This window comes from Gasterosteus aculeatus, chromosome 5, assembly GCF_964276395.1.
Source record: "Gasterosteus aculeatus chromosome 5, fGasAcu3.hap1.1, whole genome shotgun sequence".
Classification (NCBI taxonomy): Eukaryota; Metazoa; Chordata; class Actinopteri; order Perciformes; family Gasterosteidae; genus Gasterosteus; species Gasterosteus aculeatus.
In genome coordinates, this window is record NC_135692.1 from 17,248,605 (window position 1) to 17,263,442 (window position 14,838).

General features: G+C 47.2%; 3 protein-coding genes across 6 annotated transcripts; 1 reads left to right on the forward strand and 2 right to left on the reverse strand.

Moving 5' to 3' along the window:
• Positions 1 to 235: 235 nt before the first annotated feature.
• On the reverse strand, positions 236 to 3,019 carry LOC120819578 (chromobox protein homolog 2). 3 transcript variants are annotated; one of them, XM_040177120.2, is made up of 5 exons: positions 2,870 to 3,019; positions 2,742 to 2,785; positions 2,250 to 2,315; positions 2,085 to 2,154; positions 236 to 1,985 (listed from the first exon to the last, which is right to left on the reverse strand). In XM_040177120.2, the coding sequence occupies exons 1-5, from the start codon at positions 2,933 to 2,935 to the stop codon at positions 798 to 800; spliced, it is 1,434 nt and encodes a 477-aa protein (XP_040033054.2). In that variant the 5' UTR covers positions 2,936 to 3,019; the 3' UTR covers positions 236 to 797. The 3 variants fall into 3 exon arrangements, with proteins under 3 accessions (XP_040033054.2, XP_040033053.2, XP_040033051.2); XM_040177119.2 differs by having other exon boundaries at positions 236 to 1,988; XM_040177117.2 differs by having other exon boundaries at positions 236 to 2,154.
• Positions 3,020 to 4,068: 1,049 nt separating this feature from the next.
• On the forward strand, positions 4,069 to 6,338 carry cox11 (cytochrome c oxidase assembly homolog 11 (yeast)). Its single transcript, XM_040177185.2, has 5 exons — positions 4,069 to 4,309; positions 4,746 to 5,038; positions 5,119 to 5,274; positions 5,364 to 5,489; positions 5,579 to 6,338. The coding sequence occupies exons 2-5, from the start codon at positions 4,766 to 4,768 to the stop codon at positions 5,765 to 5,767; spliced, it is 744 nt and encodes a 247-aa protein (XP_040033119.2). The 5' UTR covers positions 4,069 to 4,309; positions 4,746 to 4,765; the 3' UTR covers positions 5,768 to 6,338.
• Positions 6,339 to 6,682: 344 nt separating this feature from the next.
• arg1 (arginase 1) lies at positions 6,683 to 14,256 on the reverse strand. 2 transcript variants are annotated; one of them, XM_040177184.2, is made up of 8 exons: positions 14,017 to 14,256; positions 13,876 to 13,948; positions 12,841 to 13,015; positions 12,314 to 12,473; positions 12,089 to 12,183; positions 11,905 to 12,009; positions 7,675 to 7,811; positions 6,683 to 7,599 (listed from the first exon to the last, which is right to left on the reverse strand). In XM_040177184.2, exons 1-8 carry the CDS (start codon positions 14,101 to 14,103, stop codon positions 7,394 to 7,396), a joined length of 1,038 nt encoding a protein of 345 aa, XP_040033118.2. In that variant the 5' UTR covers positions 14,104 to 14,256; the 3' UTR covers positions 6,683 to 7,393. The 2 variants fall into 2 exon arrangements, with proteins under 2 accessions (XP_040033118.2, XP_077958793.1); XM_078102667.1 differs by having other exon boundaries at positions 12,841 to 13,044; positions 14,017 to 14,132.
• Between the last annotated feature and the right edge of the window lie 582 nt (positions 14,257 to 14,838).

The window sequence follows — 14,838 nt, forward strand, 5'->3', positions numbered from 1 at the left end:
TGATAGCGCTTTTAACACCACAACATCATCCACACACTGATGACGGACGCACACAGCACCGGCCGTCAGTCACCAACACTCACACACTGCAGTCTGAGGAGCATGTTGGCTTTAGTGTCTTGCCCAAGGACACATCGGCATGCGGGTTCGCCGGGATCGAACCGCCTGGGTCGCCCCCCCAGTCGCCCCCCGTCCAAACAAAGCTCTCGTAATATAACGTTACTGTGAAGAAAGATTTCTTCATGTACTTTATATTTATTTCAAATACCTTGGAAATGGCAGAGCGGCGCACATGAGCACCATCAGAGACACGTATGTACAAATATAAATTAACATTTCAAAAGACACTGACAACAACAACGTATTCAAATGTTATAAAAGCAGTAAATATAAGTGATGGTGGAATGTCCGTGTGTGCAAAGGAAACAAGAAAATTCACATTTGTAACAGCTTTGGTCCAAAAGAGAAAACTGACACGTTAATTCACGTCACTGGTTATTTTACCACGATGAAGGTCACATGATCAGTTGAGGTCCAACAGGCCGCTGATGTTCTGAGAGGCACCAAAGAATCCTAAGGGGGCGGAGTCCTCGAGAGAAACGCCACTTATTTCAACAATAATAATTATAATATTCATATTAATAATTATAAGAACGAGTTCCATTGGGAAACAAATATACCTCAAACTAATTCCCAAACCAGAGAACCTCAACGTTTGTTTTCAGTTTTTAGGTAAATCGTCGCTCTGTTCTCCGTAGCAGAGAGCTGCTCCTCGCTCTGGGGCCCCTGAAGGCCCCTCAGTGGTTCCTGGAGTTGAAGAACCCGACGCTGGTGGGCGACTCCTTCACCGTCACCGTGATGAAGTTGGCGGTTACGTCGGTGACGAACACGTGCTCCAGGAGGCTTCGGGCCGGCCGCCAGTCCGTCTCGCCGTCGGAACCCCCGCCGCCACCGAGGCCCAGCCGGCCACTGGCGAGGTCGCCGCTGGGGTACGACGCCGCGCCCCCTCGCTCTGACTCGCTGCTGCTGGTCTCCTCAGAGTCCCCGGTGCTGAGCTCGGTGAGGCTCCGGTTCTGGACGCCTCCTGTCATCTTTGTGGTCACCTCCTTCCCCTGGTCCTCCCGTAGCCGGGCCTGCTCGCCGCCGCTCCTTGCTCCTCTCTTGGCTCCACTCCTGGCGTTGGACCTGGCGGCGCCGACGCTCTGCAGGTTGAGCGCCCGCAGGCTGAGCGCCTGGCTGGCTCGCTCTCTCGGGAGGTTCTCCCGCCTGTGTTGGACCGGCCCGTCCTGCCGGCGCTGGCCCAGCACGGAGCGCTGCGCCGCCGCCAGGGAGCCGATGCCGCCGTGCGAAACCGACGACCCAGATCCGCCTCCAGGTTTTGGGGCCTTGTGCCCGTCGCCTCTACTTCCTGTCTCTGAGGACGGAGGAGCCGGGCCGGTTCTGCCGTATGAGGACGGAGACATGGAGCGGCCGGTCCAGATGCAGCCCAGGGAACCCGCCTTAGAGGAGGAGGTCTGGGAGAAGGAGCTGGAGGAGGCGTGGGAGGAGGCCTCCTCCCTGGAGGCCCGGCTCAGACCGGTGTAGGTGAAGCTGGCTGGCTGCAGGGGCTTCTTCACTGCGGAGCGAGGGTCCTCCCTGGGGGGTCTGAGCCCCTGCTGGTGGCGAGGATGAAGAGGAGGAGGAGGAGGAGGAAGAAGGAGAGGAGGTCTGCTCTTGGCCTGCCTGAGAAGCCTCAGGTCCGGGTGTAGTGGCTTCCTGCCACGCTTCTTCTTGCATGGGGGTTCAGGCTGGGGGGGCGCCATCGGAGGCCTCTTCACCGGGACGGCGTGGACTCGCGGCTTTGTTTTTTTGCTGTGCTCCTCCTCCTCCTCCTCCTCCTCCTCTTCCTCGTCCTCCTCGGAGGAGGAGGAGGACGTGACTGAGGACGAGAGACTGGAGGAGGAGGAGGAGGAGGAGTGGCCATCTTCTGCAGCGGCCGGCTCCGGCTGCTGAGAGGACAAAGAGAAGGAGGAGTGAGAGGAGGACAGCGAGGCGAGGGGGGGGAGGAGGAGAAGGAGAAGGAGGACTAGCTGAAGGAGATCTACCAGAATCTTCCTGGGCCGTCCTCTTGGTCGCTTCCCTTTCTTCTGGAACAGAAGTTCTCGCTCTTGTTCTCTGACAAACATCAGGCAACGTTAACAGAGAAGACCAGGAGCAGAAGCTCCGCCCATCTCACGTGTCACATGACTGCGTGTGTGAGGAGTGTGTACCTCTTGTGGAAGGCGGCCAGCAGCCTCGGGTCCAGAATGTTCTCCTCCGGCTCCCAGCTGTTGTGTCTGAGAACATCAAGAGCACCAGGATCCAAAGTAAACACGCGTCACACCAGAAAACATCTACACAAGTTCTAACGCACAAAGGTTCACAAACCGCTGAAAAACGAGATCACGTTGTTAAATATGCGCGTCGGGCCTGACGTCATCCTGGTCCCTCACCGCTTAGATACGTGTGTGTGTACGTGTGTAAACATGCACACTGTGGTGCCCGTCCGGTGCGAACCGGATCACGTAGACCGGGACCAGCGGGGGCTCGACGGGACCTCCGTGTCTCCGGTGTGTGTCCAGCAGAAATCCCGCTGTTCGACCCCCCCGCCCCGCCCCGCCCCCTGCTACAGACGCGGCTCGGGGCCGGCATTGTTGGGGGCCATGTTTCCAGTGTGTGTGCGTGTGGTTAGCATCGGGCGGCTAGCAGCTAGCTTGACTCACTTGGACGACCACCCTCTCCACTTCACCAGATACTCCGACTTCCCCTGTGAAAGAGGAGACATGACGTCACAACGCGCCCGGGACCGGAACGCGGATCCTCCGGGCGGCGGAGCCGGGCTGCGTCTTACCTTTCTCGGCCGTTTGCTGAGGATGCACTCCGCATCAAATACCTGGCCGACTGTGACCCCCTCCATTACTACAGCGGAAGCCCCCCGGAACGAGCACGGCGCACGCAGCGCGCTTTGGCCCGCGCGGCCACCGTAGACGCTGCTCTCGCTGTTATTTCTTACTGTGCTGGTTTGTGTTGTTAGCGTTTATCTATTGTTGGATTGTCACATCATTGTCATTCATTTAGTATTTGTGGTCGTGTAATAATAACGCTTGTATTGTTTTATTGCTGTAATGATAATTGACATTATAATTGATATTTATTCATTTAATATTTGTTTTCGTACCACTATCATTATCATTACTATTATTTTCATTTTCATGCTCCCTTGTATTGATAAATAGTATTCTTATTTAATTGGAGCATTTATTTATGAGTAATAGTAGTACAATTATAATGTGTTTATTATCATCATATATATTGTAGTTATTTGAATTTATTGAACTTCATCGAATAACATTTGATTTAATCATTCAATACAGGCAGAAATAATATCAACGACATTATGATGCCATCACAATATAATATCCCAATAAAAGGAAATACAAGACAAGTTATAATTGGGTTGATTAATTTGACAGGTGTGCTACAGCTATCATCACTTTGTCACTTTGTCTCTTGTCTGTTACTTGTTTGTTAGTGCACTTTATGCTTAATACTTTTCTTTTTAACTTTTTAATATTTAAAATTTGTTTAACTTTATTCCCTTGTTTTTTTACTAACCCATAGCCTTAGCCTTATTCTACTAACCCATTGCATTAGCATTTCATTCCACTTTATTTTATTACCTGTGCACTGTTGTCTTGTCTGTCTACTGTCTCGCACTAACCGCCAAGACAAATTCCTTGTATGTTTGACATATTTTGGCCAATAAATGTTTCCTGATTCCTGATTCCTGATTCCTGAGCTATAAACTGAACAAGCTCTTCTGTCTTGTGTAAATGTTCCAAAAACACTTTTTTGTAACTGGGATTTATTTACCCTTATCTTAAATGAATTAATAGTTTTGAGGGGGGGTCGAGGCCTTGTGGATTTTAACGAGTGGAGTTTTTAAAGTAATATGCGTTCCTTTCATTTCGGGGAGGAACACAAATAAAAGTGTTATTTTTTTGGATATTTATTTAGGGTATAAACCAGATCGGGTGAAGACTGCAGAACACATACAAAGATACACACACACACACACACACACATACACACACACACACGTAAACGTGACAATAAACCAACAACAACTCAAGCTAAACTCAAACTAAATCGGATTGTCCTGTGGAACCTTTAAGCGCTCGTGTGAGCGGGGAGCTAATTGTGTGATGCACACGTGTTACGTGTGTTTCTTTCCGTGTTTTGTAATGAGCAGCGGTGAATGGCAAAGGACTCTTCTTCTTCTTCTTCGAAGGTATCAGCCTGTTAAAACACTTTTAGTGTAAAATGTTCTGTTAGCATGCTGGCTAAGCTAAGCTAACTAGCCGGTGACTCCTTGATGTTCCATTGAATTGATCTGTTAGCTCGTTTTATTAATCGTAACAGCCTGTTTGGTCATAACTAAAGATAAACATGAACTTATCGGTGTGTGTCCTTTATATTCGTATTAATAACTCAATCTACTGTCATTGACTCCTTCGGGTTTTGTATTTAGTCTAATTACAACATGTTTTATGTGTTTTATGTTTTCTTAAGCAAAGCAGTGATGACATGTGTCTCACTTTTATGGAGGAAACGTTATGTTCTTGTTAATAAACGATAATTTGCCGTCGTTTTGATCCTTTGGTTCATTGAGAGCAACTGTTCTAGTTCTAGTGTTGTTTTAGTGCAGCTGTTTGTCCTCCATCCAGGTGAGCCGGACCCCCCCAGCATGCTGCTCCCCGTCCTGCTGCGTCCGTCCCGCTGCTGCGCTCGGGTCTCTGGGATTTTGACACAGTGCGTCCGGACACCGTCCTCCCCGGCCGGGCACTTCCTGCTCCGCCCGCACAGCCGGGGCCTCAAGGGTGGAGGCAGGAAGTCCCAGAGCCAGGAGGAGAGGTGGAGGAGCAGGAACAAGACGGTGCTGACGTACATCGCCGCGGCTGGCGTGGGGATGATTGGCCTGACGTACGCCTCCGTGCCGCTGTACCGCCTCTACTGCCAAGTGAGCTCCTCCTCCCCGCTGTCTGTCAGAGGCCACGCCTCCTCGCCCATTTGACCGTTTGTCCTCTCTCCGCCCGCCAGGCGTCCGGCCTCGGCGGCGCAGCGGTGGCGGGGCACAACACGGAGCAGGTGGAGACGATGGAGCCGGTGAAGGGACGCGTGCTGAAGATCTCCTTCAATGCCGACACCCACGCCAGCATGCAGTGGAACTTCAGACCGCAGCAGAGCGAGATCTTCGTAATGATGATTCGTCTTTTGTGGTTCTGCCCCCCCAACCTGGACCCGCCCCGCACCGAACCTGTCTGTCTTTGCCCCCCCTGCCCCAGGTGGTCCCGGGTGAGACGGCGCTGGCGTTCTACCGAGCAAAGAACCCCACCAACAAACCCATCATTGGCATCTCCACCTACAACGTGGTGCCCTTCGATGCGGGCCAGTACTTCAACAAGATCCAGGTGCCTTGAGCCAGGACCCAAAGCGGATCCAGGTAGTCTAGGTTGAGGTGTGGACCCGCTAACCGGCTTCTGTGCTGCTCTCTCCGCAGTGTTTCTGCTTCGAGGAGCAGCGCCTGAACCCCCACGAGGAGGTGGACATGCCCGTCTTCTTCTACATTGACCCGGAGTTCGACGAGGACCCGCGGATGGCCCGCGTGGACACCATCACGCTGTCCTACACCTTCTTCGAGGCCAAGGAGGGCCAGAAGCTCCCTCTGCCCGGGTACAGCTACAACTGAGGCTTCTGGTTCAAGTCAGAGACTCCCGTCTTTGATCAGAAAAACATGGACTTTTACTCTGAAAATCTAAACAGGAAAACGTTTTGTGTGGAAATTTTGAGTTTCAGGAAAAAAGGCGAAACCTATTTTTTTATTGCAGGATTCATGAATAAGCATCTTATTGTAATTATAATTACTACTGTTATTCATATTAATATATGATAGATTTGTGTTTATTAAACTAGTGATAACTTTGAAGCAGACTCCCTTTCTTCTTTCTCAGAGCATCAGATTAGTTTATTTCTCCAGAACTCTATAAAGCAGCTTCTGGAAAACCTTCTGACTCCAGCACATGAATCTCACATGATATTTAAGTAAACGTCCTGCTGAGGTTTCATTTTTCTAAGAAGAGAAAACGATCGATGCGTTTTGAACTTTAACTCAATCTCTTGTTTGACAAACAAAACCTGAGACGTTGAGCTGCAAACTCGTTCTGTCTGAGAGAGACGATGTATGTACACGCATTGATGAGACTACATACGCGCAGCATGACTACTGCAGATGATTGATCAATAAAGGGCTTCTCTCTGCAGTGTTGTTTGTTTTCTGGGCTGTGATTTAATATTTAATAACTAACATTATTGTGTGTTTGAGTCATCTGGACCCCAGGGGTCTGTTTCAAGTAGGAGGTTGAACAAACTCTGATTTGATTTAGCCTGAGATAAAACAGCTGTTCAGAGACGGTTCAATCAACTCGAGTAGGTTGACTCCGAGTTGAGCGCGTGCAGCATCACAGTATGAAGGCAGCGTGAATGGAGCCACGATACTACGAGTTACCATGACAACCACCACAAACAATATATTCACCCCTATTGAGCTGCAAATATTAATGCAAGCGCAGTATGAACCCGTAAGAAAGAAAAGCTGGTGATCACATTTAAGTAAAAGATGATTCGTGTTTATTGGCTGAACCTTTGGTTGTCATGGAGACGCAAGAAAGACAAGAGGAGGTTAAATCCATTTCTTCTCAAAATAAAGTTCTCCTGCAAACGGAAAAAGTCTGTAAGCGGATATTGCTGCACATCTCCGTGTATCTATACGAGGCAATCAACATGTTTCCAACAGCAATGACAAAATTCAACAAAAGTGCCTCAATTCCAGAAGTTCTTCTGAAGCTCATTCGAGGTGATTTTTGTCTTTATTATTAAAAAAATTCAGACACAAATAATATAAAGTCCCGACTGTCTCCACCAGCTGACATCTGCTTGTTAGCTGTTATTTAAACTAATTTTTAAAACTAGAGATTTTGGCGCTGTTAGATTAAAATGTGTTTAATTACATTTTAGCAACATAAAACATTATTTCAAATTCATTTTTTAAGAACTTACACTTAATTACACTCATGGATGATCAATCACTTCCTAATCACTCAACAAATGTCAATTATCAAAAGATTATTACATGTCTTCTGACATTTTAAGGATGAAATAATTAATAAAAGGATTATTGATACAGTAGATCAATGAACAGGATTTGTGTTTAACGTTGAAATCAGGAACATCTTTGTCTTCTTCGTCATCTACTTTGGTTTGTCCGTTTCCGACGGGAGGCCTTCAGGTCTTTGGAGGCCTTCTGGCCTTCAGGCTTTCAGACGGTTGGGGCAGTCGGAGAGGCCATCAGCCCTCCTCCGGGGGACTCGGGCAGGCGGAAACCCGGAGGGTGGTTTCCGCTGCGCAGGCGTCCGAAGCAGGCGAGCAAAAGGTCCACCGCTGTTCCGACCGTGGCCTGGACCTCCTTTTCCGTCTGACCCCTCAGAGGATTCACCTCCACCAGGTCCACCGCCGAGAGGAGACCTGCAGGAACCAGAGGCTCACAGACTCAGCGCGGGCTCTATGCTAAGCTAAGCTAACTCGGCTGGCTCCGCCCACCTGTCTGACTCAGCTGTTCGGCGATGTACACTCCCTCTCTGTAGGTCAGTCCTCCCACTACAGGAGTCCCCGTCGCCGGAGCAACTGAGGGGTCGATGGCGTCGATGTCGTAGCTCAGGTGGATTGGTTTTTTCACTCTGTAAAAGTATCAACAGAAAGCTGTATTAGCATTATTACTTTGATTATTATTAGCATTTTATAGTTCCTATTATTATTATTACTGTTATTATTATTTTAAAATCACAATTGTATTCTATTCTATCTTTATTATTTGAAACGATTCTGACGGTATCCGGTATATCACGGTATTTGAACCGATTCTGACGGTATCCGGTATATCACGGTATTTAGAACGATTCTGACGGTATCCGGTATATCACGGTATTTGGAACGATTCTGACGGTATCTGGTATATCACGGTATTTGGAACGATTCTGACGGTATCTGGTATATCACGGTATTTGGAACGATTCTGACGGTATCTGGTATATCACGGTATTTGGAACGATTCTGACGGTATCCGGTATATCACGGTATTTGGAACGATTTTGACGGTATCTGGTATATCACGGTATTTGGAACGATTCTGACGGTATCTGGTATATCACGGTATTTGGAACGATTCTGACGGTATCTGGTATATCACGGTATTTAGAACGATTCTGACGGTATCCGGTATATCGCGGTATTTTGACCGATTCTGACGGTATCCGGTATATCACGGTATTTGAAACGATTCTGACGGTATCCGGTATATCACGGTATTTGGAACGATTCTGACGGTATCCGGTATATCACGGTATTTGAAACGATTCTGACGGTATCCGGTATATCACGGTATTTGGAACGATTCTGACGGTATCCGGTATATCACGGTATTTGGAACGATTCTGGCGGTATCCGGTATATCACGGTATTTTAGAACGATTCTGACGGTATCCGGTATATCACGGTATTTGGAACGATTCTGGCGGTATCCGGTATATCACGGTATTTAGAACGATTCTGACGGTATCTGGTATATCACGGTATTTGGAACGATTCTGGCGGTATCCGGTATATCACGGTATTTGGAACGATTCTGGCGGTATCCGGTATATCACGGTATTTAGAACGATTCTGACGGTATCTGGTATATCACGGTATTTAGAACGATTCTGACGGTATCTGGTATATCACGGTATTTAGAACGATTCTGGCGGTATCCGGTATATCACGGTATTTAGAACGATTCTGGCGGTATCCGGTATATCACGGTATTTTGGACGATTCTGACGGTATCCGGTATATCACGGTATTTGGAACGATTCTGGCGGTATCTGGTATATCACGGTATTTGGAACGATTCTGACGGTATCTGGTATATCACGGTATTTGGAACGATTCTGACGGTATCCGGTATATCACGGTATTTGGAACGATTTTGACGGTATCTGGTATATCACGGTATTTGGAACGATTCTGACGGTATCTGGTATATCACGGTATTTGGAACGATTCTGGCGGTATCCGGTATATCACGGTATTTGGAACGATTCTGGCGGTATCCGGTATATCACGGTATTTAGAACGATTCTGACGGTATCTGGTATATCACGGTATTTGGAACGATTCTGACGGTATCCGGTATATCACGGTATTTAGAACGATTCTGGCTGTATCTGGTATATCACGGTATTTGGAACGATTCTGACGGTATCCGGTATATCACGGTATTTGAACCGATTCTGACGGTATCCGGTATATCACGGTATTTAGAACGATTCTGACGGTATCCGGTATATCACGGTATTTGGAACGATTCTGACGGTATCTGGTATATCACGGTATTTGGAACGATTCTGACGGTATCTGGTATATCACGGTATTTGGAACGATTCTGACGGTATCTGGTATATCACGGTATTTGGAACGATTCTGACGGTATCCGGTATATCACGGTATTTGGAACGATTTTGACGGTATCTGGTATATCACGGTATTTGGAACGATTCTGACGGTATCTGGTATATCACGGTATTTGGAACGATTCTGACGGTATCTGGTATATCACGGTATTTAGAACGATTCTGACGGTATCCGGTATATCACGGTATTTTGACCGATTCTGACGGTATCCGGTATATCACGGTATTTGAAACGATTCTGACGGTATCCGGTATATCACGGTATTTGGAACGATTCTGACGGTATCCGGTATATCACGGTATTTGAAACGATTCTGACGGTATCCGGTATATCACGGTATTTGGAACGATTCTGACGGTATCCGGTATATCACGGTATTTAGAACGATTCTGACGGTATCTGGTATATCACGGTATTTGGAACGATTCTGACGGTATCCGGTATATCACGGTATTTAGAACGATTCTGGCTGTATCTGGTATATCACGGTATTTGGAACGATTCTGACGGTATCCGGTATATCACGGTATTTAGAACGATTCTGGCGGTATCCGGTATATCACGGTATTTAGAACGATTCTGGCGGTATCCGGTATATCACGGTATTTTGGACGATTCTGACGGTATCCAGTATATCACGGTATTTGGAACGATTCTGGCGGTATCTGGTATATCACGGTATTTGGAACGATTCTGACGGTATCTGGTATATCACGGTATTTGGAACGATTCTGACGGTATCCGGTATATCACGGTATTTGGAACGATTTTGACGGTATCTGGTATATCACGGTATTTGGAACGATTCTGACGGTATCTGGTATATCACGGTATTTGGAACGATTCTGACGGTATCTGGTATATCACGGTATTTAGAACGATTCTGACGGTATCCGGTATATCACGGTATTTGGACCGATTCTGACGGTATCCGGTATATCACGGTATTTGAAACGATTCTGACGGTATCCGGTATATCACGGTATTTGGAACGATTCTGACGGTATCCGGTATATCACGGTATTTGAAACGATTCTGACGGTATCCGGTATATCACGGTATTTGGAACGATTCTGACGGTATCCGGTATATCACGGTATTTGAAGCGATTCTGACGGTATCCGGTATATCACGGTATTTGGAACGATTCTGGCGGTATCCGGTATATCACGGTATTTTAGAACGATTCTGACGGTATCCGGTATATCACGGTATTTGGAACGATTCTGGCGGTATCCGGTATATCACGGTATTTAGAACGATTCTGACGGTATCTGGTATATCACGGTATTTGGAACGATTCTGGCGGTATCTGGTATATCACGGTATTTGGAACGATTCTGGCGGTATCCGGTATATCACGGTATTTGGAACGATTCTGGCGGTATCCGGTATATCACGGTATTTAGAACGATTCTGACGGTATCTGGTATATCACGGTATTTGGAACGATTCTGACGGTATCCGGTATATCACGGTATTTAGAACGATTCTGGCTGTATCCGGTATATCACGGTATTTGGAACGATTCTGACGGTATCCGGTATATCACGGTATTTAGAACGATTCTGGCGGTATCCGGTATATCACGGTATTTAGAACGATTCTGGCGGTATCCGGTATATCACGGTATTTTGGACGATTCTGACGGTATCCAGTATATCACGGTATTTGGAACGATTCTGGCGGTATCTGGTATATCACGGTATTTGGAACGATTCTGACGGTATCTGGTATATCACGGTATTTAGAACGATTCTGGTGGTTTATCACGGTGTTGCTTTTTCAAGTAAACACATCCATTTTTTGACCCCGAAAAGGACCGCGGCTACTCGATCCGCTGTTTGCTGCTCGCTGGCCAACGAGTTAGCGCGTTAGCTCGTGGCTGCTAGTGTTGCCACCAGAGGCTCGACAGACTTTGCGATAAATCATTTTCTGATCTAACGAAACTTACATTTGATTTTCCAAAATGTTCCATGACTCAATCTCAACATACATAAGACAAGTAGCTCTGGCCGCTCGCTCCACGATGACGTGTCAAAATAAATTCTGCCGCCTCCCGAAGAACGTCAGTTGTTTTGGCGTAACACCGGTATGAACAGTACGTGACAAATTCAAATTTCCGTAAGAAGTATGAACCCTAATTCAAGTACCGTCGGAATAATCCGAAAAACGATTGCCTGACCTGTAAATAACAACTCCAACACTGATGACATTTTGGTTCCTGGTTTACTGAGTCGACGTGACATGAGCTGAAGAAGCAGAAGAGTCAAAGCTCTGCGGGCTGATGGTGTCATTGTGGAGGTGAAGGAGCAGGTCTACCTGGCACACAGGTACTCGCAGGTCTCCTCCATGACTCTGGCGACCCCCAGATGATCCACGTCCGTCATGGAGAACACCTTCACGCCCAGAAGCTTCAGGATGTAGCTGTGAAACACGAGGTTCGTAAACATTACCTAAACGTTACATGAGATGAGGTCCTCAAGGGCCGGAGATAAAGACCTACTGCTCTGCTGGATCCAGGTCCCTCAGACCCACGTAGACCAGGTCTTTGGCCCAAACACACGGCTTGATCCACGAGAAGTTCGGCAGGACGGGAATCTGGAGATGAAGAACAGGTCTGCTAACAACACTGACAGGGCTGACATGCTGACAGGGCTAACAATGCTAACAGGGCTAACAACAGCTCTGGCTAGCTAACGGTGCTAACAGATGGTGCTCCCCCACTGACCTCGTGCTGCAGCTCGTGCAGCAAGAAGGACATCGGCTGGCCATGGAGGTTCCCCGTGTGCGAGCTTAGCGGCGTGTTGACGTCGGCGTGGGCGTCGACCCACACGACGGCCACGCCCCCCACCGCCGCCGCGTGGCCGTGCACAGAGCCAATGGCCAGGCTGGGGAGGAACATGACATCATGGAAACAACCCGGAGTACTACTTTAATACTACTAGTACTACTCTTTATTACATTAGTACATTTCAGTTAAAATATTATTAAAGCCGTTTACTTCAGATTCTGTAGTGTTTTAATTTAAAGTCAAAGTGTCAATGATAAATTGTTTATTCTCAAACGTTCAGTGAAACATGAACTCATCCATCGATCACGCTGTTTGATCTGTGTGTGTTCTGTTGGTGGATGATTGACAGACTGATTTCACTAAAGAACATATTTCAGTGTTTTGTACATTGAGTTTTGTTTTCACACCGAAGTATTAGTACTCTTGCACAGTATTTCACAGCGTACTCTGTTGCGTACTAATACCTGTGGTCTCCTCCCAGCATCACTGACGTGCGTCCGTCCCTCTTCACCGCTTGCACCACCTCTGACAGCCTCTGGTTGGCTCCGCCCACAGCGCGCACGCACTTCACCCGACCAATCGGCTCGTCCGCCACCACGTCCTCGAACGCCACATTCCCATAATCCTTCACTTCACAGCCTGCAGGCCCCTCAGAGGTGAGGGAGGACCTGTTTATCATTGTTAATATTCTCTCCACTCGACTTCAGACAAGCCGTCAGGCAGGATTTACCCAGAATGCTCTTTGGCTGAACATTAACAGTCAGTAGATCATCGTCGGCGTGTGTGGAAATGTTTGAATGTTGCAAAGTAAACAAGACGAGCTGCTGAGTGACTTATGAACCGACACACACACGAGGACACACACACACACACACACACACACGAGGACACACGGACACACACACACACGAGGACACACGGACACACACACACACACACACGAGGACACACACACACACACAGACTCATCATTCGTCAGATCATTGAAGTTTTCTGATCTCAAATCTGTAGTTTGTCTCAACATTCCTCGTAGTAGTACTTGTTGTACTTATGTATTCGTAGTACTGTGTTCCCTCTGAAACATGAGCTATTTTATCAGGACGTGTGTTTAAGTACCTCATGTGTGTTTTTATACTTCACTTGTTCAGGATCCTCACGCACACACCGATCTATGTGTGTGTGTGTGAAGGTCAAGGTCAGAGATGCAGACACACACAGTGTGAGTGTCCCACATCTTCTGGTCGTAATGACTAATAAAGTTTGTTTGAACATAGTTTTTAAGTTTTATTTATTTCTGTTTAAAAACGGAGACACTTTTCTCTCTGATTTTTAGACGTGTTTACTACCTACTCAACTCCTCTCTGACATACAGATGTGTGGTATACTATGTGTAGTATATATAATATACGTATATTATATGCTGATGGTGGTGCTAGCATGTGTAATATGCATGTACTTATACTGTAGTAGGATTTTAAATGGAGTATGGAGGACCTCACCTTGCTGGTTCAGTCGGTCCAGGAGCCCCGCGGCTCTGATCAGGTCCGGCCCCCCCTCCACGCCCCCGCGAGGCTGCAACAACACAACGACAATAGCAGAAATCGCAACGCACGCGCTGCGGCGCGTGCTCGCGCACTCACCTGTCCCCTGGAGAAAGGTGCTCCCACGACGCCCACCGCCGCGCGGGGACGAAGAGCGAGCTGCCGCAGCATCCACGCGCTCCTCATGCTGAGCGACGAGTGTCCCGAAGACCTCCACGTGACGTCACGGGTTAATCAGTCAACTCTGGGTTCGAGCCTCGGATGTGCGACCAGGGTCAGTGACCCGTTCAGTAAACACCAACGAAACGCTTCTATTCAACTCTATTACTTTATTATGACAAAAGGAGGACGAGGTCTGATCTGTTGATTTATGCACGTGATGAAGATCTCCTTCATCTTCTGTTGAAACAAGTGTCCTTCTACAAAAATATGCTGATATCTGCACGGTTACAGATTGAAACATTAGTACATGATAATGTCAAAAGTATCATGTTACCAGAACAGAACACTTCATTGTACAATATTATTCATATCTGTTTTGTTCTGGAAACTCTAAACTTGTTCTCCACATACGTAACGTCCAGAGCATCACTACAGTGAAAGTAAAACACATGTTAAGTATACATGTCTAATACAAACATTGTATCTCCATCAATGTACTACTGCTCTCTCATATAGAGATAAACATCTACTACATGCAAACGGTTTGATGTCCTGCTTCTCAAATAGTGGAAATAACTCCCCGAATGACATCAGCACAGCAGAAAGCTTGTACAACTAAAAACACACCGCTACACACGACACCTGGACTCAGTAGCCCTTTATTAGCACTTACATTACATGTCATTTAGCTGACGCTTTCATCAAAAACGAGTGCATTCAACCATAGGGTACAAACTCAGAAGAACAAGAAACAAAAAA

Excerpts from the sequence above, each read along its gene's own strand:
- LOC120819578 (XM_040177117.2), bottom strand. The coding sequence starts at position 2,935 with ATGGAGGGGGTCACAGTCGGCCAGGTATTTGATGCGGAGTGCATCCTC. Across the intron at positions 2,786-2,869 it reads TCAGCAAACGGCCGAGAAAG|GGGAAGTCGGAGTATCTGGT; the intron begins GTAAGACGCAGC and ends CCTCTTTCACAG. Across the intron at positions 2,316-2,741 it reads TGGAGAGGGTGGTCGTCCAA|ACACAACAGCTGGGAGCCGG; the intron begins GTGAGTCAAGCT and ends TGATGTTCTCAG.
- cox11 (XM_040177185.2), top strand. The coding sequence starts at position 4,766 with ATGCTGCTCCCCGTCCTGCTGCGTCCGTCCCGCTGCTGCGCTCGGGTC. Across the intron at positions 5,275-5,363 it reads CGCAGCAGAGCGAGATCTTC|GTGGTCCCGGGTGAGACGGC; the intron begins GTAATGATGATT and ends CCCCTGCCCCAG. Across the intron at positions 5,490-5,578 it reads AGTACTTCAACAAGATCCAG|TGTTTCTGCTTCGAGGAGCA; the intron begins GTGCCTTGAGCC and ends CTCTCTCCGCAG.
- arg1 (XM_040177184.2), bottom strand. The coding sequence starts at position 14,103 with ATGAGGAGCGCGTGGATGCTGCGGCAGCTCGCTCTTCGTCCCCGCGCG. Across the intron at positions 12,474-12,840 it reads ATGCTGGGAGGAGACCACAG|CCTGGCCATTGGCTCTGTGC; the intron begins GTATTAGTACGC and ends GTTCCTCCCCAG. Across the intron at positions 12,010-12,088 it reads GACCTGGATCCAGCAGAGCA|CTACATCCTGAAGCTTCTGG; the intron begins GTAGGTCTTTAT and ends CGTGTTTCACAG.